The sequence below is a fragment of the Sceloporus undulatus genome, chromosome 2 (assembly GCF_019175285.1).
Source record: "Sceloporus undulatus isolate JIND9_A2432 ecotype Alabama chromosome 2, SceUnd_v1.1, whole genome shotgun sequence".
Taxonomy (NCBI): Eukaryota; Metazoa; Chordata; class Lepidosauria; order Squamata; family Phrynosomatidae; genus Sceloporus; species Sceloporus undulatus.
Window position 1 is genome coordinate 300,057,639 of NC_056523.1, and position 21,070 is coordinate 300,078,708.

Sequence of the window (21,070 nt, forward strand, 5' to 3'; positions counted from 1 at the left end):
GTCCAAGTGTTTATCTTTCAACTTTAAAACATTTTAAAATTTTTACTTATGAGTCCACCCAAGGAGTGGAAATCAAAGGAAGGGAATCCACTCCAAAATGCCTGAAAGCATGACAAGTGATTAACAGCCATCTGTGGGTAAATACCCCCCCCCCATGCACAATATGAGAATTCTGGGAGAGGCTGCAAAAATGCACTTTGGGCCACATGTGAACATGAGTTGCACTTTGCCTATCCATGACTGTCCTAGGCTATACCTTGTCTAAAATTTGGTTATGCTGCTTGGCCATGAAAATTCCCCTATAGTCAGATGCAGCTCACACGTAGACACTTCTTCACATAGTTCATTATTTATATTACATACAGTATTGGAAATAGTTTAAAATAATATACTTAAAATCTTATCATTCCCTTCACATAAGATCAACTAGATTTCAAGAGTGTTTCTTGAATTCATAGACCCCTAATGTATGTATATTTGGTGTTTCGGAAAGACAGGCAGACAATAAAACTAGAGATATGTTGCTTTGACCATGATCTATCCAGAATGAATAAACAAAAATTTTACTTAATGTAATCAAGTAAAACAACCACAAAACGTTGTAATTTAGGTCAGATAACTGTAACGTCAACTTCTCTGAAACTTGCATAAACAGAGAAATGAAACCAAATCTTATCTTTAAAGGGGTGGGGATTTAGATAATTACTACAGTTGTCCCTCCATATTCGTTAGGGTTAGGGGAACAAGACCCCCGTGAATATGGAAAAACCGCAAATAACAAAAAAACACCATGTTTTTACTGAGAGGACATCTCTCTAGGTATCTCTGTGGTCCTCCGTGCAACTCTGTGGTTGATGTCCGACAGACACTGACCACAGAAACTGCCCTGGAGGAGCTACAAAGGCCTAGTAGAGCATTCTCTCTTTAACTTTTAGTTAAAGTTGACCATAGAGTTGCGCTGGAGGACCTAGATTTCCTAGAGAAAATATTAATCAAATCCGTGAATGATCAAATCTGCAATATCAAAAGAGATGATTGTATTTATTTTCTTTACAAGAATTACTAACCTGTTTTCTGAACTAGATGTAGAAGTACTAGATGAGACAATGTATGAGAATTCGACATGCGTGAAACAAACTTCTGGATGGTGTTACGAGATGGGGCTTTGATTCTTGAGCTACGTCTACTGGGATATTTCTGGAACAAACTCTCAACCTAACATTGAAGGAAATATTACAGTAGCTATTATGCTATGCATTCTTCAAAGTTGATTATTGAAATGAAAATTTAATTGCAACCAGCATATATAAGTTAATTATACAAAATAATATCAGTATTTATTTATTTATATAATAAAAAACAGTACAAAAGATTTGTAACCATGAGTAACTGTAAAGGATGGATAAGGACAGGTGCTTCCTGTAACGGTATTTCTTCGAGTGGTCATCTGCGAATCATACAAATGGGTTTCACTGCGGCCTGCGCATGCTGCTCGGAACTACTGGAATCATGGGCAGAGTTTACCTCTGCAACATATTGAAACTTTTTTGGCGGTAACTCGCCACCCTTATAAGGCCCTGCCTTCCCGCTCTTTTCCCATTTCCGCAATTTTTCCGTCAGCAGCGATGGAAGAGCCATGAGAGCAGGACACTGAGGGGAGGACGGGTGGATTTGTATGTATTCGCAGATGACCCACTCGAAGAAATACTGTTACAGTAAGCAACCTGTCCTTCTTCTTCGTGGTCTCTGCGAATCAAACAAATGGGTTTAGACTGACAAGCTAAGTATGCGGCGGAGGGAGTGTTGAAACCAAAACTATGGTGAAACAAAGGTATATTTTTACAATAATAACACCTTGAACCATAAAAAAAGGGTCAGTCTTTTTTATTCATGAAAAGTCAACATAGCAAACATTGTAGCTGAGGAGGGAGCAGAGGTCATGCAAGACCGGTCCCATAACTTGTGCACCAACATTCAACCAGAATGTAAAAACAGTGTCATTCTGTACATGAACACAAAAACCAAAACATCAGTAGTGCAATCAATGCAACCCCGAACCAACACAGCCCTCGAAAGCTGCGTCTCGGATGGCCTGGTGTCCAACCTGTAATGTTTATAAAAGTTAGAGGTTGGGACCAGACAGCAGCCTTGCAGCATCCTCCAAGGGAATCCCCGACAGGAATGCGAGGGATGCTGCCATTGACCTTGTGGAATGAGACCGAACCCTGCCCGGAGAGGTTTGCCCAACGTTCATAGCAGAGGTGGATGGTACAGCCACCCATTGGAAAACCTCTGCGCAGACACGGGCAACCCTTTCTTCAGTTCCGAGTAGCATTGGAAAAGTCTTCGGACCGACTGGAGGCAGCAGTTCTGTCCAAATAAAAACGCCAGTGCTCTCCTGACATCAAGAGAGTGTAGGCGTCGCTCCGCATCCGACGTCGGGTTGGATGTGAGAGTAGGCAACACAATGTCTTGGCACTGTGGAAGGCAGACATACCTTCGGTAAGAAAGTAATGTCTGTCCGGAGGACCACCTTGTCCTTGTGGAACCTCAAGAATGGTGGTCCCTCCGTAAGGCACGAGTTCGCCCGCACGGCGGGCAGAGGTGATGGCACAAGAAAAGCGGTTTTCCAAGTCACTAGTCTCAAGTCCGCTGTGGCCATGGTTCGAAGGGCTTGGATTGGAGGGGCGGACGTACTGTCTCAAGCTCAAGCCCGGCGTTGGTACCGACACAGGAGGATACAGGTTGGCACAAACCTTCAGGAACCCTTCACCAAGGGGTCCTTGAAGAAAGAACCCCTCCCCCGAATGTATTTGGCACAAATGGCAGACAAGTGCATTTGATGGATGTGAGGGACAGCCCCTTATCCAAAAGTGCCATCAAAAACTCAGCACCACTGGAGTGGAACCTGCGAGGAGACAAGTCCTTTTGGGTCAGAAGAGGCAAAATCTCCTCCATTCAGGGCATAGGACCGTGGGTGGAAGGTTTTCTTGCAGCCAGGATCACCGTCCTCCCCGACTCTGGCAAAGCGTCAGGGCTGTATCCTCCAGGCTACCAGCGGCAGGCTCTCGATGTCCGGGTGGAATCCGTCCGTCCTGGATCGACAGCAGGTCCGGACGAGGGTCGAGGCGGGGACGCATTTCTGGAGAGGTGGAGAAGGATGCGAACCACGGCTGTCTCGGCCACCACGGGGTGATCAGGATCGCATGCGATGGTCCGTGGTCATCTTGGACACCACCCTGATGATGAGGAACGGAGGGAAAGCGTAGAGGAGCTCTCCTGTCCAGAGGAAGGCGAATGCGTCTTCCGAGGGATCCATCCATCGCTTCCTGGAGCAGAACTGGGGACAGTGGCTGTTCCATCTGGTCGCGAAGGTTGATCCGGGGGTTTCCCACCGATCGAAAGGTCGCTGACGTCTCGGGATGGAGCCCCACTCGTGGCACACCGTGGAGATTGCTGAGGCGATCTGCCAGGTCGTTTTCCTCCCCGGGAAGGTGATCGCCTGGAGGAGACGCGCCTCTGGATGCACCAGTCCCGATTTGAGCGTGAGGTCGAGCAGGGTCCTGGATCTTGGTACCACCTTGCTTGTTGATGTAATACATCCGGTGGTGTTGTCCTCTCTCAGGGGCCACCCTTCCTGTGACGAACTCGAACGCCTTAGGCTTTTGCACTGCGAGCATCTCCAAAGCGTTGATGTGGAGAAGCTTGTCTTGTGCGGACCACTGTCCTTGACGACCAGTCGAGCAGGTGAGTGCCCCCTACTCAGGGATGCATCGGTCTAGAGGTCAGTTGCGGCTGGGGCTGTGAAAGGGCATCCCGGTGCAGACGTTGCGGCGGTCCAACCCATCTAGGGAGCGGCTACGGTCTCGGTACTGTGAGCACTTGGACGGAGGGTCCTCTACTGGGAGAAGACCGAAGAACCAGGATTGAAGAGCGAAGACGAAGTCTTGCCCAATGGGTGACGAATGTTGTCGTGCCATGTGGCCTAGGGCAACTTGGACTCTCTGGCTTCACCTTCTGTGGGAGATGCACGGCTGAGGGACGTTGTCAGGGCCTGAAACCGTTCCGGAGGAGGAAGACTGAGCAACTTTCGGAGTCGAGGATGGGCCGAGATGAACTTGACCTGCTGGTCGGTGTGAATGGGACTTTTCCCTGTTGGACCAGCCCGAGGGATCCAAGAGGCGCAAGGCGAAGGAGACTGCCTCCTGCAGTCGCCTTGGGATTCAGCTGCAAAGCCAGTCGTCCAGGTAGGGAAAGACATGAAGCCTTCTGATGATGTATGCCACCACCGGTGCCATGCACTTTGTGAAGACTCGTGGAGCCGTGGCCAAGCCGAAGGGAAGAACGTTGTAGTGGTCGAGGTGGAGCCGACAGCGAAGGCGAGGAATCCCGTGGGACTCTCGGATACCGATGTGAAGTGGCGTCCTTCAGATCGACGGTCGCAAACCACAGGCCTGGTGAAGCAGGGCAGAATGGAAGCCAAGGTTACATTTGAAAACGGCAGTAGTCAAGAAACAAGTTCAATTGTCTCAAGTCTAGGATGGGCCTGATGCCCCCATCCGTTTCGGTACATTAAGTACCTGGAGAAAAAGCCGAGGACATTGATCGGGCGGCAAGGGAGATTGCCCCTTTACCAAGCAAGGCGCGCACTTCGTCGAGAAGGGTGTCCGAGTGGGGGAGTGGACATGAAGGCTCCAGTTGGCGGGAGCTCTTGGAACTCGAGGGCTAACCCCACGACGATGTTGAGAACCCCCGAGTCCCGATGTTATAGAGGCCCAGGTGTTAACAAGGGCCTCAAAATGTCCAAGAAGAAGAGGGGCGAAGGAGAGACGAAGCCGCTGCGTCCCTTCGGTTTTCTTCTTCCCTGGTCGGTGTTGCTGGCGGGATTGCGTGTACCGAGCGGGAAGTTGCGACAGCCAGGGAGGAGGAAGACTGTGGGGGAAGCGGTGCCTCTGGGAGCCTGTTGTTGGGACTGCCGATCCCGGAGAAGGTCCCCTGTGACTTGACCTTGCGGCTGCCAGGTCGCTGGTTTCCGGAACGGAGAAGCCGGTGCCGAAGACATGCCCTGCTTCTTCGCCCCCGCCTTCATCCTGAACTTCCTGTTCAGGCGGTCGTCGGTCTTGGCTGGAGAGCCCGGTCCCGTCGAGCGGCATTCCTCGGGCCGCCCTGACGTGGGGTTGAGGTCCGAGGCCCTCAACCAGGCGTGGCGTCTAAGTGCCATGGATGCGGACATGGCCCTCCTGAGCAGTTGCCATATTCCTGGAAGTGGTGATGAGCCAACTCCGATGGAATGGGTCTCATATTCTGATCTCCACAGTTGCTCTGGATATCATCCGGGACGTCCGGGATGAGGGGGAGGATCCGTTCCATGAGGGTCTGGATGTAGGCCCCCATGCAGGAGTGTAATTGGGCCTTGACCCAAGGGCCGCTGCCGAGTAGGCCTTTGGCTAGTCCGTCCCATTTTTGGCTCCGGTCGACAGGGTGAGGTCGCCTGTTCGGGACGAGCTGTTTTTGGGCTCCCTCAAATGCAGAGTTCGGCCTGGGGTGTGTCGGCCAACCAAGGACAGCTTGCCGGGGGACTCTGTAGAGCGACTCTACTTTGCGGGAGGGCGACAGGGTGGCCGGGGAGTTCCAGGACCTTTGACGATGGTCTGGAGCGACGGAAGGAGAGGCGACAAGTGGGGTAGCACTCGTCCGTGTACCGACGCTCTAACGGGTCCTCAGCGGTCGTCTTCCGGGGAGGCGAGCTCAATGTCGAGAGCCCTCGTCATCTTAACGATGTGTTCGGTGAAGGACCAGACGTGTCTGAAGGGGAAGACGGCTCAGGATTATTTCATCCTCTGAGGTGAGCGACCCGACGAGGACATCCCCTCGGAAGGTGCTTCAGACGGTAGCAAGGTTCCTCGTCGGAGTCCAAGTCAGAGGAGAGGGGGTCGTCACACTGACTTGGGATTCTGGTCGGGTTGGGATGAGGTCCGTCGAGGATCGTGAGCGCCTGCGAGGTGGAGATGGAGATCTCTTGTGGACAGATCGGTCGGGACCGATCTGGACGAGGTGCCGTGGTCTGCAGGATGGGGGTTCAGCCTGGTGAACTTTCATCGCTCTGTCCTCCGGATCGACAAATAATAACCGGCCAGATTGCGTGTCGAAGAACAGGTCCGGTTCCCCTGCCTGCGGGGCTGGTCGTCGTCGTTGTCGGTCCCAGGTGGGGAGGCGACCGGTGTTCGGCGAAGAGGAAGAAACGGTGTCTTCGTCCCGTGGACAAAGTCCATGGTGGGCTGAGGCGGTGGTTGTATCCGGTACCCGGAGTCCGTCGACCCCCCGGCGTAGGCTCCGGATCGCGAGGCGCTGTCGAAGTTGACGCGGGCCTGTTTGGAAGGGGAACGCTTCTTGTCCTTAGTTTCGGGGTCGGTGGTGGGACGATCTTTGGAAGACTTGGACTTCTTCGGGGCAGGATCACGACCCGAATTGTCGTGGTGGCTCTTCTTCCCCAGGCCTGGGAACCTCCTCTGCCGGGAAGAAAGGATTGTCCGGGAAGTTAGGAGGACAGCAGCCTCTGCCGACGAGGGAGGTCTTGGAGACCTTGCCCTTCCGAAGGCACAGCCAGCTCTTTAGGCTTCGGATCGTGGCGAGATGCTTGGATGCCTTGGACGACGAAGGCGAGGCGAGATGGGCCTCCGGCTCGGTAGCCTTCCTAGAATGCGAGCCCTCCGATCTCCTCGTCGGTTTTGGAGGCCGGCTCGGTACCCTCAGTCCCCGAAGACTTGTGGGGGCGCTTGGAGGGTTCGGCGGTGGCGCTGGGCGGTTTCGAGCCCCGGGCCACATCGGAGGTGGTGGAAGGGTTTGTCCCGGCCGGGACACACACCACGCTGGAACGGTGGCCCTCCCGGATGTCACGCTGGACACAACTGGCCCGCGAAGTGACGCGGGGGGCGTGGAAGGCGGGACGAGGACGACGCGAACTTCCCTCTTGCACCTTGCCAAGGGCATCGCCGAAGTGAGCCCGGACTCACGGTTTTTCCGGGCCTGAGACGAGAGGGGTCTGCAGAGCAGGCAGGCCTTGGATTCATGGTTTCTTGCCGAGTCACAGCAGGCAGGAGGAGTGCGGGTCCTGGACGGGCACCTTGCCTCCACAAATGTCGCACTTCTTGAAGGTGCAGGCATCTTCAAAGTCGTCAAGCCAGAGGAATCCGTAAACGAGGTCAACAGTCCCGAAGTTACCAGGGGCGGGAGACAAAGAATGGTCAAGAGTACGTCCAGGTCAAAAAACGAAAGTGATTCCAACAAGCAAGCGAAAGTTCCCTGAAGCGCTAGCGCGGCGGAAAAAAGGAACTGGGGAAAAGAGCGGGAAGGCAGGGGCCTTATTAGGGTGGGCGGAGTTACCGCCAAAAAGTTTCAATATGTTGCAGAGTAAACTCTGCCCAGTGATTCCAGTAGGTTCCGAGCAGCACTGCGCAGGCGCAGTGAAACCCATTTGTATGATTCGCAGAGACCACGAAGAAGAAATTTTAAAGGTTACTTTTTATTCATACACTTCACAATCAAAGGGTAAAAGCACTTCACTTTAAGCACAGTGGGTACCTGCAGCCCTCCAAGTGTTCACTTATAAGTCTGAGAAACCCCAACCATTGGCCATGAAGACTAGATCTAACATGTGGACATTCATTTTGAGTTCTGGCCAGATCATTATGGAAAACAACTTTGTGGCAAAACACATACAATCTCACATTAACCAATGATGTTTCTCCACTTATCTATACTGCTGAGAGAGAGAGAAAGCAGGAGAAAGAATAACACAAGTATGCTAATGTGATGTTTTCCTAAACTGTGTTCCTGACACATTATTTTCATGTGTCCACCCTTAAAGTAGTGCATGGGTAACAAAAAAACTGTAAGTGGACTCCTGTGTATTAGTCACAATTAGATTAGACCCACTGAATCAATTGTTGAATTGTGAATTAACACCTAAGTAAACCCAACTTATTTAATGGGTCTATTTTATTTGGGAGTAACAACTGGATTTAGAACCATGTTTTAATTAAGAGATTATGAGGTCACTTCCTGCCCCACTCCTTGTCATGTTAAAGACATATACCACTATATATACTGTTATGTCTAAGACTAAACAGTTTAAGAATTGAGGCATATGATTATCTCTCACCACAATTAACCTTCACTGCTATAGTAGTTAAGGTAATAAGGGAGGAACTTTTGGAAGGCACACAACACCCTGTTTTCTTTTCCCAATCTTTACCCATTATTAGTGATCAAACCCACTAAGAATGTCCTAACTTCCTGCTACTTGCATTAAGGAGTACTGATGGAGAATTATTCATTACACTATATAATCTAGTTCCTGTTGATTTGTAGTAGCAGTTTTTTGGTATTAACATTGTTGCTGCAGTGTGCCTTCAAGTTATTTCCAACTCATGACAACACTAAAGTTACCCTATTACAGGATTTTCTTTGCAAGATTTATTCAGAGAGAAGTTTGCCTTTGTCTCCTGCTGAGGCTGAGAGTGCGTGACTTGTTCAGGCAGTGTCCATGGCAGAGCAGGGATTCTTTTTTTTAAAGAAACATGAATTTAAAAAAGAAAATGCAGTTGTTTAAAAACAAGAGTGGTTTAAAATAATAAGAGATTTTAAAAAAATCAAAGCATTAAGTTGCAATCAGTAAAACTTTAAAATGCTGCACATTTGAACTTTTGAACAATGAATTTCACAACCATGAATGCCTATCACATAAAAAAGGCAGGATGGCACTACCTCAAAGTTCTTCAAGGTCTTTCGCCAGAGCATTGGATCTGAAGATTCAAGTTGAAACACTCGAAGCATTACAAACAGCAGATGAATGCAAAATGTTCCACGTCCACAGCTGCAGGTCTATGAACAGAAAGATATTTAAAGGTTTTTCATGGCTGTTTTTGCATACTCCTCTCAAGAACATGGGGTTAGGGTTATGCCTCTGTTTCTGTTTTAGAAGTAAAATTCTGTGATTAATAATGATTTATTTCTAATAACTACTATTCAATTGATGGATGATGACTTGGGGAAGAGGAAATAATGCCCATACTTGTATGCAACCAACAGGAAGCTAATTGGGCAATTTATAATTAACTGACTGATTGCCAATGCCAATACTCATGCTGATCGGAATTAAATAAAATATGCCAGACAAATCATAGAAAGCCATACTATTTCAGTACTTTCCAAGAAATAAAACATTTCATATAATAAAACTTTAGTGACTAGATTCTTAAATATGATTATCTAGTAATTTAATCCACTGAAATTAGTTCAATTCATAATTAAAAATAAAACTGGGTGCACTGTATGCATACCTGAGGACCAATGAATACCCTATATTTATTATCTGGGCTGTCTCCTCCAATCAAGAAAGAATTGGGTCCTATCTGTTGTAAGAGGTACAATCTGGCTCTCATGACTTTGTTGACTCGCCGACTTGTTTCCTCTGGACTATAAGGTGAGAAGCCATCTGGTGAAGGCGCTCTTCGTGGTGGTGTTATTCGTCCACTCTGAAACTTAAACCAATTTATTTCTATTTATTTCCAAGAATTCTGACAGTTTCCCAACTTCCTCTCCACCTCCTCTTCACACAGCTTATTTACATTGTTCATTTTCTTAATCACTGAAAAGAAACATATCTTCATGAATTAGCACTTCTGCACTGTATTCCCACAGTACAGAAGTGCTGCCACCTTTTTCAGTAAAGAATTTTCTGTGCTCGTTTTTATCAGAATACTTCCTCAACAACATATTAACAACTACTGCTCCTGTTCCTCCTCCTCCTCCATCATTTAAACACTCTGTCATTTTACTTCTATTTCTACAACATTTATATACCTTCCACTTCACATTTGAAGCCACTTAGGTCGGCTTACATAAAAACAACAACAGTGAACACAACAAAAAGCAGCACAAGATAGCATGTAAATATAGTCTCCTGCTCAAATATCCAGCATGTCAAAGACTTGATGAAAAAAAATGGTTTTCAAAAAGCACACAACAACATGTCATCACCAGGATTGCTAAAACAGCAACAGCTCCTTCAATGTTTTGCCATGATTTGAGCCTTGAAGGTTGGACCTCTCATCAGATTGCATGGATAAGCTATTGAGGTGGAAGACATACTTTTAACTTTCATGATCATAGCATACAACAAAAGCTATATAACAGCTTTTAACTTACAGGGACAGGAGACACCCTCTTCCTTCTTACACCAGGTGATTCAGATTTAACAGTCCTAGAAGAAGATGAAGAGGTACTACTAGGAGAAGGGCTCCGTCTCCCCTTCTGAGTAGGTGAAGTAGCATTTGTATGTCCTTCAGGAGGAGGTTCTGCTGCTGGTTTGTTTGCTTCACAGCCATCTCCTTTTATTGGTATTGGCTTTACCACCTTATCAAGAAAGATATGAAGTGATTTACAGTTACCTAAAGATCTTCTTAAAAGAAAAAAAATGATAGTAAGTTCTTAGTAAGCCATTATGTCTTGGATTTCCACTGTAAAGAATCTTATATTTACCAAAATGTATTTTTGTGGAAGGATATGGTTATCCCCTCTTCCATGCTAATTTCTACCTGACTCTCTTTCTGTCTTGTGTCTCTATTCTAAAACTTGCAGACAGGACTATATCTTTGCTTTTCTCATTGCACAGTACTCTAAATATCAATTTTTTGTTGTCTAATATTGTTGTCTAACATCAAATGCATTAGCATTTGACCCTTTATTACTTCCTTTTAGCTATGAATATAAATGTGGTTCTTTATTCCAAGATAACCTGAATTTAAAATGCTACCAATAGAGGGCAGTATTGTAGTATTCTTAACAATACAATTTAAACTGGGTTTTAATTCCATTCTGGTAAATCTGTACATCATTTAGAATGTGAAGCTTCACACTCACCATCTTACAGAAATAAAGGAAGAGAAATTATAAAGCACTGAGACCACACACATTAAGTATATGGTCATGTAATATTAGAAACCAATATCTGTCCTTTGAGCAACTCTTTTTTGGAAAAGCTTAATTTCAGCATTTTCCCCTGGGTGTTACTTACCACAGGGCCTCTCCTACTCCTCCTTTCCAGCCATTCATGCTTCCAGGCAGGCATACATGTTGCTTTGAGTTTCTCCCTGATCATGCGCTCTTCTGGGCGATCTTCCATTTTCTGCAACCCCCTAAGGGTTTCTTTATTCTCCATGTCACGCCTACAATAAAAAAATAAGCAAAAATCGTAAATGTGACTGCCAATTAACACAGTGGTATGCATAACATTTGAACCAACATATTTTAATATTCTCCAACAACACGTTAAGCAGCACGTTATCCTACTATTTAACAAAAAGATAATAGTTTTTTTGGGGGGCGGGGAATTACATTTAAAAATAAGGTCCTTGAGTTACTAATGTACCAAAGCCTATACATACATATTTGTAAGTCATAGGTCTGTAGTCACAGGGACTTTCTGATTAGCCTTCAACATGAGCAGCACTTGAAGATAAATGCAATGTCATTTTCTCAAATAAGAGTGGGAAAGTACTGCAGTGGTATGTGTTATTTTCCAAAAAGTCTTTTGTTTGAGGGTTATTTTTAAGATTGCAAAATTAGAAAGAAATGTGTGGAAAAAAGCTGGCTGTAAAGGACTGACTTTGAATGCTATGGATTTATAACAATTTATAGAAAGCTAGAACTGTGAATCTTTTAAAAAAAATCACACCCCATCCAATTTAAAATCCAAACCTACAGAAAGCATGTCCAAGATTAATTTATAAGTCATTAACTAAACCCATTATCAAACCAATAGCTTTCTCCCCACACTGAAAACAGAAAGTTCTCGCCAACCATTAACAGACCTGGGCATCATACTTAATTTATAATTAAATGGTTGCATGCAGCCAAATTATTTTCCCCCAAAAGCCAGTTACTTCTTTTCCCATTATAATATCAATTTATATTCCACACTGTTTATCTGTACTACTATTATACTACCATAATCATGATGGAAGTTGCCCTCTCTGTAGTCTACATCAGCTAAACTAAGTTATACATGCCAATAATGAACCACAACAGCAATCATTATTGTCAGCATCCATTATCATCAATGATGCTTTGTAGCTTTGAGATTAATGACTCCCATAGGTACTCCACATGGGATGCCCATAAATCAGCCTTGAACCCTGACCTCACTATTAATATATAAATTTTATTTATATGTACCTAGATACCTACCCCAGTGGCAAGAGGACAGAACTGGCATTATTATTTCTACTTCACAACTCTGAAATTCCATTGTTTTTTAAGGTCTGCCAAGAGAATGGCACATGATTTTAAAGTTTTAGTAAGTGTTTAGTGGCTGGTAAAAAGTATTAAATTATTTAGCAGAACAGACAAAATAATGCATCACCCTTTGCCTATACACTAGGCTCAGGATATCATTGTTCTGTGTCTGTCCTATCTCTTTTGCTTTTTCCCACTATTTGTTTGTGTTGTTTTTAAATTTTACATTGATATAGCACGCTCTTTATTTTAAATATTATACAAGGATCAAAAAATTTAAAGACAGGAAAGAACGTCCCTCCTCTTTTTGCCTGCCTCGTGACCCTAATGAATGCTTCTTTATCCTGACTAAGGTAAGGAAATGCATGCATAGAATCTACATTCATCATGTGTTCATGTTTATCATGTGTAAACAAGGCTCAAGAACTATAAAAGAGCTGTCACTCAAATGGCTCCTGAATATGAATACTGTGGAAGCACAACTGTATTAAGTTGACCGGTATGCATCTCTCAGTGCACAGTCTTGGCACAGGGAAGTCCTAAGCAACATTCCAAAAGCCTAGGCAAAAAAATCATACAATTAGCTTATCTCTTATCTGAAATGCTTGGGACCAGAACAGTATTTTGGATTTTCAATTCCTGTATTTGCATATATATAATGAGACATAATGAGGCTAGAGAGAGACTGAGGATCTGTGAATTGATGAGAATCCAAGCATAGTGCTCTGAAGGAAGCTATGTCTCCCATCATTTCACAGATCCTTATGTCTCTCTCCAGCCACATCCCTCTCCAGTCTTGTACATGCAGTACAGGTACACAGCTCAAAAAAGTTTTGGGTTTTGTAGTATTCTGGATTTTGGAATTTCAAATAAGGTATCTACTCAACCTGTATATTTTAATTGCCATTTCACAGGATGGAAGCTAATCACGCTTCATCAGGAACAAACATCTCAAATTACTCCACAATGGACTAGTCCCACAGGCGAGAACACAAAAGGAGAGCTTCCCGGAATGATTGTAATGCATCCCAATTGATACTGGGAAGGCACTCTTTTGGAGTTTAAATCCTAAATAATTAAATATCCATTTTTTTTAGCTGATTTGCTTCCCTTCAGATTGACTCCCAAAGCTAATAACCCAGAGAAAATCACAAACACATGGATGGAGTCTTACAGACAGACACAAATATTCTTGTGCATACCTCAAAGGTATTACTCCAATTTTTTCCAAGGGCGTGTTTTAGCACCAAGTGCACAGATTTTCACTGTACAAAGGGAATATTACTGAACTATTATGATGAGCAGCACGTACAATTTTTAAAAACTATCGTAAACTTTCATCCATTCAAATCTAAAACAAACTGTAGATGCATTTCCATGAGACTAACTATAGTACCAAATATATTATGGTGTGTAACTCTTTTGCACAAAGGACACCAAACAACTGAAGAATCAAGCATGGCCATCTGTGTATTACAGTATCAAGGGTTAGTTTTTCAGTTGATTTAAAAAAACACCTTTCTGTCACTTTTGGAGAAGAATTAATGATTTAGTACAGTAATAAAGATTTTACAGTCTTCATTTCTTCTCTAAAATAGCAGAAGCAAGTAGCTTCCTGCCATGTGACTGTAAAACTAATATTTTAGTTAAAACAAAAGAAGAGTTATTTAAATGCAGATTGGAACAATCAGCAGAGACTGAAATGTATTCTGTCTCAGATAAAGAAAAGCTGTAAAAGTATCTTCACTTACATGGAACTAAAGATCAATTTCAAATTTAGAGTTATATCTTCAAAAGATTCAGATTCAAAGCGTATGTGCATCAAAGATGTATAAAAATGTATATGCGATTAAAATTAAAGGCCTTACTTGCTTCAGTTCTAGTGATTAGATTGTTGTTGCTGTTAATTGCCCTTGATGACTCACGGCAACCCTATGGATGAGCCAACCCCAAGACCCCCTGTCCTCCACTGCTTTGCTCAGGCCCTGCAGGGTCAGGCACGTGGCCTCTCTGATTGAATCCATCCATCTGGCATATGGATGTCTTTTCTCTTTCTGCTGCCTTCTACTTTTCCTAGTATTATCGTCTTCTCTAGTGATTCATGCTTTATCATGATGTGGCCAAAATATGACAGCATCCTGCAACTCTGAAAAAAGCGTCTAGTGAGAATGGAGAACTGAGCATTCTGATTCACAAAGTACAGAGTGACGAAATTTCAAGTGAGACATGTAGGAAGCAAATTATAAGGGGTGCAGAAGGAGAAAAAAATCACACTCTGTTCATAGACCTCAGGGAGTTGCTGCCTGAATATTTAAACTTTAGTCCCAAAATAAAGGCACAGGCAAAAAGTAGAAAGCCGTGTCACTGAAACAAACACATTGGATACAAAAAGAAAGCTATCCAAAGAAAGAAAACATTTAAATTAAAAATATGGCAATAAAAAAGTTCTCGCATTATCCACATCATCTTTCGTAGTGTTTCAAAATGGGCCACATTAAATAAACCAGACTAATAAACCAGACACACATGATAGTCAGCATGGTGTAGTGGTTTGAGCATTGGACTATGACTCTGGAGACCAGAGTCTCTGCTTGGCCAAGGAAACTCATTGGGTGATCTTCTGTGAGTCACACACTCCCAGAAAACCCTGTGATAAGTCTGTCTTATGGTCATCATAACTGGAAAATGATTTGAAGGCCAACAACAACAACACAAGAAGCACACTTGCAACATGACAGCTTCTCTATAACTTTTGGACTTAACTTGCACAGGAATGCTGATTTCTACAATATTTACTCACAACAGAAGATGAATACTTAAAGATCAAATCAAATAAATAGAACAAACTCAAGTCAAAAACGTCTTTGGAGAAAGTCCAAACAGTGGGCTGATTTTATTCATTACAAATTTGTTCTTTCTCCCTTCTCACGTGCCCTGTCTATGGCTAAACAAACTTATTACAAATCACTGATCTCCGCCAATGAGAGGCACCCGCAGCGTTTGTTCTCCATCTTCAACTCGTTGCTTAAACCTCCCTCTCCTCCTGTCTCTTCATCATTCTCTCCTAATGACTTTGCTAATTATTTCATCTCAAAGATTACCACTATTCGCTCTAAGATAGTCCCTCCTGATTCTTCTTCTGCTCATAATCTTCTTTTGCCCTCCCCTAAAAAATTTTCTGTTTCCTCCTGCTTCTTTGGATGAACTATCTACACTTCTGAACTCTTCTAAACCTGCAACTTGTTCTCTTTATCCAATTCCTACTCGTCTTCTAATTTCCATAGCTCCCTCTTTTCTGCCCTCTCTTCTCCATATCTTCAATCTCTCTCTATTTCTACAGGCTCCTTCCCATTGGACTTCAAACATGCTCTCATTTCCCCAATTCTGAAAAAAACCTTCTCTTGACCCCTCCTCTTTGTCTAGCTATCGCCCGATTTCTCTTCTTCCCTTTCTTTCTAACGTTTTGGAACAGGTTGTTTATTCTCGCTGTCTTGAGTTTCTTTAAGCCAACTCCATCCTCGATCCCTTTCAGTCTGGTTTCCGCCCAAGGCATTCTACAGAGACAGCTCTCACTAAGATCTCGAATGACCTTTTACAGGCCAAGGCTAATGGCCTTTACTCTGTTCTCATCCTTCTCGATTTGTCTGCAGCCTTTGACACCATTGATCACTGTCTTCTAGTTGATATACTTTCTGACCTTGGGTTCTCAGACTCTGTTCTCGACTGGTTTAGATCTTATTTGTCAGACAGATCTTTTGCAGTAGTTGCAGGAGGTCAGACTTCATCTCCTGTTCCCTTATCTGTTGGGAGTTCCTCAGGGCTCTGTTCTGGGTCCCCTTCTGTTTTCTCTCTACACACTGTCCTTAGGTAAACTCATCAGCTCTTTTGGTTTTTCCTACCATCTGTATGCCGATGATATCCAGTTGTATCTTTCCACCCCTGACCTTTCTCCAAGGCTTGAACAGCAAATCTCGCCTTACCTCACAGCTGTCTCGCAGTGGATGCGCCATCAGCGTTTGAAGCTCAAAATGTCCAAGACGGAGCTTCTTGTCTTTCCTCCTAAGTCCACCCTTCAACACTCCTTTTCTGTCTCTGTGGACAACATTTCTATTCAACCAGTTCAGCAAGCCCACAGTCTTGGTTTTATCTTTGATTCTTCTCTGTCGTGTATCCCTCAGATCCAGACCACAGCCAAGGCTTGCAGATTCTTTTTATACAATATTGCCAAAATCTGACCATATCTCTCCGCCTCTACTGCCAAGATCCTGGTCCATGCCCTAGTGGTCTCACGACTTGATTACTGTAACGTCCTCCTGGCTGGGCTTCCTCTTTCTCACCTTCGTCCTTTTATCTCTGTCCAGCATTCAGCTGCATGTACTATCACATCCGCCCACCGCTGTAACCATATCTCTCCTGTGCTGGCATCCCTTCACTGGCTCCCCCTCCCTTTCCGCATTCAGTATAAGCTCCTGCTGTCGACGTTTAAAGCCCCTCCTTAATTATCAGACCTTATTTCTCCTCACCTTCCCAATAGGGCCCTCCGTTCTGGTAGTCAAGGTCTGCTGTCCCAGCCCAGGATTTCCTCTGCCCCATCTCGGATTCGCCTCTTTTCACTCACTGCCCCTCACTCCTGGAACCTTCTTCCCCCGCGAGCAAGAGCCATCACTTCTTTAACCAGCTTCAAAACGGAGTTGAAGACCATCCTGTTCAGGGCAGTGTTCCCAGGCATTGCATAATTGTCACTTGCTATTTGATGTTCTTTTGTTGTCTGTTTAATAATAATAATAATAATAATAATAATAATAATAATAATAATAATACATCCTTTTGCCTAGTCTGACTTTGGCCACACTGTGCCATATGCCACAGGCTGAACAACTTTCTAAAAATCCATCTCCTCCTACATGAATTTGCAATTTTCCCTATAGTCTCTTTTCTGAGATTTCCCATTCTACAGCATGTACAGTGGGCCCTTGCCTTATGCGGGGATCCGTTCCGGATCCCTCCGCGTAAGGCAAATTCCGCCTATGCTCAAGCCCCATTGTAAACAATGGGGCTCGTGCATGGTGGCGCGGTGGGGTGCGGGGCGCAACGGGCACGTGCGCCATTCAATTGAATGGGACGCGCCGCCCCTTCTACCCCGCGCACGCCCCGCGGCTTGAGCGCATTTGCTCAAGCCGCATAAGGCGTGCCTGCGTATGACGCAGGCGCGCTGTAATTAGAAAGGGGTTGTTGTGCACAGTTTGTGGAACACTTTCCCCAGAGATGCATGCCTGACCCCAAATCCAATATCTGTCTTTTTGTGATTTTTTCCCCATACAGTTTTATTGGATATACATTATTTGTTACATCATTTTATGAGACAGCTGCTAGATGGTGGCATGTAAATATTTGTTAAAGCAAAATAAATTAATATTTAAAAGTGACCAATTCTCAAAGCACTTTCCTCATACTCCTCTAGAAATCACTTTCCAGGTTGGAATGTGTTCACACATCATGAAATCTACCTGTCTCACAGTACTAATTTTAAGATAACTGTGTGGGGGGGGGGAGGTGTCAAAAAGCAGAAGATTTAACAAGAGTATAAGTTACTGTTCTGCGTTCACTTTGTTTTTGTCACATGCCCTTGGTGGTCAACTCCAATTTATGGGAATCCTATCAATGGGTTTTCTTGGCAAGATTTGTTCAGATGAGGTTTGTTATTGCCTTCCTCTAACTTTATTCTTATACCCCGCCTTTCTGCTGCGGCAATCAAGGTGGTTTACATGACTAGAATATGTTGGAATAATACATACTTTCAATAAATAAATTGATATCCGCCCCCCCTTTGAAACAGGATTAACTACAATACAGTTTAAAAATTAAACCTGTTCAAATGACAGTAATTTTCTAGTAGAGGCAGTGGTTACATAAAGTAGAGAGAGTAGAGAAATTAGATTGAACTAAAGCTGAGAGCCTGGGACTTGCCCAAGATCACCCGGTGGGTTTCCATGGCTGAATGGGGATTTGAATGCTAGTCTCCCAGAGGTCTAGTCTCAAACAGCTAGAGCATGCTGGTTCCTTATCCTCAGTACTCCACTATGTATTTGTTTTTCTAGTGTTTTGAAAGTGGGTCATACTCCTTATCCTGAGGGAAACATGAATGAGTACACTCATGGCAAGTAAGCATCATCACCAAGGGAACGGGCAGAGAAAAGCTTGATTAAACGTCTCTGTTTAAACTAGATTAAACATTTGTCACCAGGTCATCAATGTGCCGCAAAAGACCAGCACATGCAACAAAGCCTATGTACAACTTCATGTGTGCTTTATAGTGTTGCAACTTGTTTATTAAACACATTTTTATTTATCTATTCACATGTTACAACAATATAGTTAAAACATCTGTAATACAAAAATTAACAAGCATTAAACAACCATCTACTTAAAAACCTTTTACATATTAAGAAGCAGTACATCCTTTGCAATACTCCAACTACCTAAAAGCTAATAAAAATTAGATTTAAAGATTTCCATCAGGGCTAGCCTGAAGGAAGAGACTCCTCCCTCCATAAATGTCATCTTCCGGCCTGCGAGGGAGTGATCAGGCAGGCCCAGCTCCATCAGGGCTAGCCTGAAGAAAGAGGCTCCTCCCTCCATGATTGTCATCCTTCGGCCTGCGAGGGAGTGATCAGGCAGGCCCAGCAACATCAGGGCTAGTCTGAAGAAGCCCTCCCTCCAGTCCATCTGCCTTGGTCCAGGCCTCAGAGGGAGAGAAGAACCATTGGACCTCATCCCCTTTCCCACCACCATTCCCTTCTCCTTTTATGTCATGTCTTTTAGCTTGTAAGCCTGAGGGCAGGGAACCATCTAATTAAAAATAATAATTGTAAGCCACTCTGATAGCTATTAGGGCTGAAGGGCGGAGTACAAATACAATAAAGAAAGAAAGAAAGAAAGAAAGAAAGAAAGGCCTGTTTAAAGTCTTTGCCTGCCAGTGGGGAAAAAATCAGTGTGGGTCAACTGAACCGCTCTTGGAAGAGAATTTCGTAAGACTTTTAGGCTACCTATCCTCAGTAAAAAACTCCTCTTGTGCCCCAGAAGAAGTAATGGGGAGTGCCGCGTGCATGAGCCCCATTACTTCTAATGGGGCTCGAGCATACACTTTTTTTCCCTTATGGGGGGTGGACGGATCCCCGTGTATGGGAAGGTTGCGCTGTAGCCTTGCTCAGGAGCTGCAGACTCTTGGCCATGTCTTCCCTGATTGAGTCTATCCATCTGGAATGCAGTCTTCCTCTCTTCCTACTGACTCCATCTTACCAAGCTTTATTATCTTTTTTAGTGAGTTCTGTCTTCTCATTGTACAATAGCCTGTACATCCGGTTGTTTTGAACTTCAGCTCCCAGAATCCCTGACTGTTGCCCAAGTTGCCTAGGGCTTCTGGGAGCTGAAGTCCAAAACAAGAGGAAGACCAAATTTTGGGAATCATTGATGTAGATGTTAAAACAGCATGGGGGACAAAACTGAACCCCAAGAGACACTACAGATTAATGGCCAGAGTCTTAAATAGGAATGCAATACCTCCAAGTCCCATCCCAGAAAGGCAGACCAAGATATCACGGTTGATGTTATTGAAAGCCACTTCGATGTCCAGCAGAACCAATCGGATCACACTCCCCCTGTCCAGTTCCTAGCTTAGGTCATCCACCATGGTGACCACAGCAGTCTCTGTCCCATAACCAGGCCTGGAGCCAAACTGAAATAGATCATGGATCATTATGTCATGTGTTTACATGAACTCAAGAAAGAATTCTGAAACACAATACTGAATCTAAAATTTACACACAGTCATGGTCATTGTCACCACTCTATAGTTTTCTTTTTCAAAAGCTTCACAGGATATGTGTTTGGTAAAATAAGGAGTAAGGAAATATGGTAATTCTTGCAGTTCATCCACCATTTGATAAAGAAGGCTTCCATCACAACCACCTGCCCTGCCCTGTGGAGCCCTCAATTGGGAAGAGGTTTTCTGAAATTTTTGCTGCAGATTAGTGGTTCCTAAACGTTTTCAGGTTACTGTCCCCTTTCCTCTTGAGCCTATAGCCTCCCCCGATGCATACTTTTTGAAATTAGGTCTACTGTTTGTGCAGTCAGCGGAATCTACCTCAGCCACACACAGCTCATCACTGTGTACTTCTGTGTCTCAACCTTTCATGTGCAAATAGAGCAGTCTCAGTGGCAGTGGCTCAGGTCTGCTCCTTCCTCTCGCCTGTATCAGTCTTACAGCAAAAGGAAGGCTGAATGCTTGGTTGCTGCTCCCAGGGTGATCGGGTGTAAAGGAAGTAGAGACCAAGCAGCCTATGAAGCAGTGACTGAGAAACCTCTCGCCCATGCCAGCTGCTCAACTGGCTGCTCAGTCACTACTCCCTTTGCACCCAGTCACTCTGGGAACAGCTGGCTGAGCAGTAACCAAGAAGTATCTCACTCGTGCTGATCTTGTGACAAAAGCCTGAGCAGGTGAGAGGCTTCTCAGTCACTGCTTGACTGGTTCCTCAACTGCTACTCCCACGGTGACTGGGTGCAAAGGGAAAAGCTTCTCCCCAGTAAAGAAAGACTCTCAATCATTCTTCGCCAGGGGGAAGAGAAGCATACCCAGTTTCCCACTTTTCTCACCAGCAAGGAAGGACTCTCAATCTGAGTGAGACGAAGGACTCTTTCAAAAAACTGACCCTAGATACCTCTCCCCCAGAGATGTGCCTTCCCCACACAGCTTCAAGTGGCTCCCTCCCCAAAT

At 44.7% G+C, this 21,070-nt stretch overlaps 1 protein-coding gene across 1 annotated transcript in view; it reads right to left on the minus strand.

Annotated features, from left to right (window-relative positions):
• MAP3K1 (mitogen-activated protein kinase kinase kinase 1) overlaps positions 1-21,070 on the minus strand; it is a 97,855-nt gene that overhangs the window by 34,460 nt on the left and 42,325 nt on the right. Inside the window, 6 exon segments of the mRNA XM_042451993.1 lie at positions 1,068-1,104; positions 1,107-1,215; positions 8,767-8,883; positions 9,342-9,542; positions 10,210-10,416; positions 11,078-11,228. Of these exon segments, the coding sequence (XP_042307927.1) occupies positions 1,068-1,104; positions 1,107-1,215; positions 8,767-8,883; positions 9,342-9,542; positions 10,210-10,416; positions 11,078-11,228 (822 nt within the window).